The sequence below is a fragment of the Panthera leo genome, chromosome D3, assembly GCF_018350215.1.
Source record: "Panthera leo isolate Ple1 chromosome D3, P.leo_Ple1_pat1.1, whole genome shotgun sequence".
NCBI classification, from domain to species: domain Eukaryota; kingdom Metazoa; phylum Chordata; class Mammalia; order Carnivora; family Felidae; genus Panthera; species Panthera leo.
In genome coordinates this window covers 20824207-20828137 of record NC_056690.1, presented here as the reverse complement: position 1 = coordinate 20828137, position 3931 = coordinate 20824207, and the positions used below count along the sequence as shown (strand labels likewise).

At 47.1% G+C, this 3931-nt stretch overlaps 1 gene segment (V, D, J or C); it reads left to right on the top strand.

The window, feature by feature from the left end:
- The first annotated feature begins 1999 nt into the window (after window positions 1-1999).
- On the top strand, window positions 2000-2558 carry LOC122204035. The segment is given in 2 exon segments: window positions 2000-2097; window positions 2215-2558. Coding segments are annotated over 2 exon segments (366 nt in total).
- Window positions 2559-3931: the final 1373 nt, after the last annotated feature.

Sequence of the window (3931 nt, the reverse complement as noted above, 5' to 3'; positions counted from 1 at the left end):
CTCTCCTCTTCTCTCTCCCCATCCCCAGCTCAGGCTATCATTCTCTCTCTAAATAAATAAATGAATACACTGAATTTTAAAAATTATTTTAAATAAACCTGGTCTTATCAATCAATACGGAAAAAGCATTTCACACAATGCAAAACCTATTCATGACAAAGAATGAGAATGAATGAATGAATGAATGAATGAATGAAAAAGACACCATTTCTCAGAGAATGAAAATAGAGGAGCACATCCTCAGCTTGATAAAGAAAATGATGAAACACCACAGCTAACACACACTGAGGTGAGGCTCTGAAAGCTTTTCCCCCAGGGTGGCAACCAAGGTCATCATGTCCAGTCTCAACACTGCTGTTAGCCATAGGACTGGATGTGCCTGACCAAAGCATAAGGCAAGTCAAACAGTGAGAGGCATACAGACGAAGGAGAACAAGAGCCAATTGTCCCTATTTTCAGGCCAGAGGATGGTATACGGGAAAAATACAAAGGGAGCTATGAATATGTATGTAAATATATGAATTCAAAGGGTAATAAGCAATTTCGGGAATGTGGCGGAACACAAGATCAACGTAGAAAGATCATTTAGTTGCGTCTATACGAGCAATAAACTTTTGAAAAACAAGGTAAAAATAACACTTCAAACCACTCCATGATGAAGTATTTGGGTGAATATTTAACAAAACATGTACAGGACATGGATGCTGAAATCTCGACAATGCAGGGAAATGTGATCAAAATGGATCCCAAACCGTGGAGGGATATGTTGTGTTTAAGGATTAGTAGAGTCAATATAGTAGAGATGACAATTCTTCCCAACTTTTAGAGAACAGTAATTCAATTCCTATCACAAGACAGAGTGGTGTGGATGGAAGGTAGACACAGTGGCCAATGTAACAGAACAGAAAACTCAGAACCAAACTCACAAAAGCATGGATAAGAAATATTTATGGATACTTATGGATAAGAAAACCTTATTGACAAGGGTGCAGAAGCCTTTCAGAGGAGGAAGGATGGCCTTTGAACAAATGTCCGCAGAACCACTGGATATCCATCGAGAGAAATGAATCTCACCGAAAACTCTGACCTCATAAAAAAAATTCACTAAAAGGCTTATTGACATACTGTAAAGTATACAGTTGTAAACATAAAAATGGAAAAAGTCATCAGGCTCTAGGGTTTGTATAAACATGTTTAGATAAGACCCCATTAGCACAAGCCATAAAAAACCTGATACATTGGACTTCATCAAAGATAAATTCATTGTTTTCCCTTTCCTTGATAAATCACTTAGCCAATAAATGAGCTAAAAAATCGCAGATTAAAACAAAACCCAATTTATTGGACACTCGTTGGCATCCATCGCTACAATGCATAGGAGCTGAAAAACATTCCCAAAGTTTACAGATGCTACCTCTCACACCAGTGCAGGGATATGATGTCTGCAGTATCTTCTGCCAGATGTCAACAACTTACCACTAACGGGAGGTAATGTTTGCAACTCACAGAGACCAGGACTCCTTCTGAGCATGCAAAACACTGCAGTCATCAAGGGCAGTATTATGGGATCACGTTGGCCATGATTCAGCTCAAGGATGTGTGAACAAAAGGAGCTGAGGAAGCCAGCTGGGCTCTCAGGGCTGTTGGACACAGTGAGGTATGTGCCTGTCAGTCAAGAGGGGGCGCTGTGGGAGTACCCTGTGGTGTCTTCACAACTGCTCAGAACCTGGACCTGGGGACTGGGCTCGGGGCTCCCTCATGGGAAGTCGGCACGTGTGTCCCTTCTGATGTGGCAAGGTCCCCCGAGCAGGGACCTGTGCGTTGTGCATGCAGTGCTTCCTCCCAGGGGTCTCCCCAGTGGTGAAGCCAACCTCCATCGTCCCCAGGGTGTGTCCTTCATATGGGCTGAAGCACCAGGGCTCAGGGAGGGGCTGGGCAGTCACTAGATGGACTTCATTTGCATGGATAGCTCCTCCTGTGGCAGAGGGTGGAGGAGAAAAGGAGGCCCGGGGCAGCCCAGCCCAGTGTAGGTACTACGGTCTATGTCATCATGGCTTGGACTCTTCTAAGTCCTTATGCTTCTGTCTCAATGGACAGGTAAGGGCTGGCCTCAGGGACACAGGGGGATCTCAAAGGATGCTTGCCATGTTCAGCATCCTGGTACATTTTGCCTGCATTTCAGGTTCCATCAGTGACGAGTGTCTGTGTTTGCAGGTTCTCTGTCCCAGCCTGTGCTGACCCAGCAGTCCTCCCTGTCTGCATCTCCGGGAACAACAGCCAGACTCACCTGCACCCTGAACAGCGGGTTCAGTGTTGGCGGCTACTACATAAATTGGTTCCAGCAGAAACCAGGGAGCCCCCCCTGGTATCTCCTGTACTACTACTCAGATTCAAATAAGCACCAGGGCCCTGGGGTCCCCAGCCGCTTCTCCGGGTCCAAAGATGCCTCGGCCAATGCAGGGCTTCTGCTCATCTCTGGGCCGCAGCCTGAGGACGAGGCTGACTATTACTGTGCTACATATCATGGCAGTGGGAGCAGCTACCGTTACTCACAGTGACACAGATAACGAGGAAGTGAGACCAAAACCCCTGGGTCCACAGTCCTTGCCTCCGAGCCTCTTTTATTGAGAAGCTTCTGTGGAGGCTCCTGTAGGGGAGAGTCCTCTATGGTGAGACCTGTCCTTGAGGAGTTTGAAATGACACACAAGAAATTTAATAGAGAACATATGGGAATCAACAGAGACCTAGAAAATCAAAAGACACGCAGACAAAATGAGATCTATGTTTTTCTGAATTACATAGACGAGGTAGGGGTCTAGTATTCAATGCAAAGAAATGCACATCACAGACTGAAGAAGAATAGAGTAGATGTTGGGAAAACAATGTGTGCAGGGCCCCTGGGAAATGATGGGACACAGAGGACTGTGACCAAACAGGCCTTGCTGGCCGCCCCTCCCCACCCCCCCCACGGTCTCCCCCACCATGTCCATATCCTAGTGCAGTTGTCTGTGGTGCCAGCTGGCTTCCCAGAGCAGGTGCTCGCACTGAATTTTTTAGTCAGTTGAAGAGACATGAAGAGCTTTTCCTGTGTGTGTGGACCTTGACTGCTTTTTAACTCAAAATAATCTTCATCCCAGGGAGCCTGGGTGGCTCAGTCATTGTCTATCTGTTCGGGTCATGGTCTCCCGATTCGTGGGATAGAGCCCTGCATGGGGCTTTGTGCTGACAGCTCGGAGGCTGGAAGCTGCTTCAGATTCTGTGTCTCCCTCTCTCTCTGCCCCTCCCCCACTCATGCTCTGTTGCTCTCTGTCTCAAAAGTTAATAAACACACGAACATTTTTAAAAAATAATAAATAAAAAAACTTCATGCCCAGTGGCTCATTGAGGGGAGGCCTGCCCTTGTGTCCTGCAGTTCCAGTAAGAATTTGCTATGGCCGAGGTCAAAGTTTGCTGTCTGCATGCCTCTCTTGGATTTTGACGGTTCCCTGTCTCACACATGGGTCTTTCATCCATGTTGAGCTTATTTTTGTATATGGTGTACGAAAGTGGTGCAGTCGTTCTTCTGCACGTTGCTGTCCAGTTTACTCCACACCATTTGTGGAAGACACTGTCTTCTTCCCATTGGATGTTCTTTCCTGCTTTGTCCAGCATGAGCTAGTGTATAGTGTCCTGGACTTGACACTTTCCAAGTTCCTCCATCTCCCCAGGAGTCATTGTCAACCTGTGCTCACCCAGCCTTCATCAGCGTCACAATCGAGGAAACAGAATCCCCATGAGCAGGAAACCCAGTGTCACTGGAGTCCCATCAGCAGGGCAGGACTTGCTTTGAACACCTGCTCTCCTGGGATGAGGCTGATGCTCAGGGATCCGTGGGTGAGTCTCTGTCCCCATGGGCGGCTGAGCCCTCAACCATGTCTGGGCTCCAGGTAGC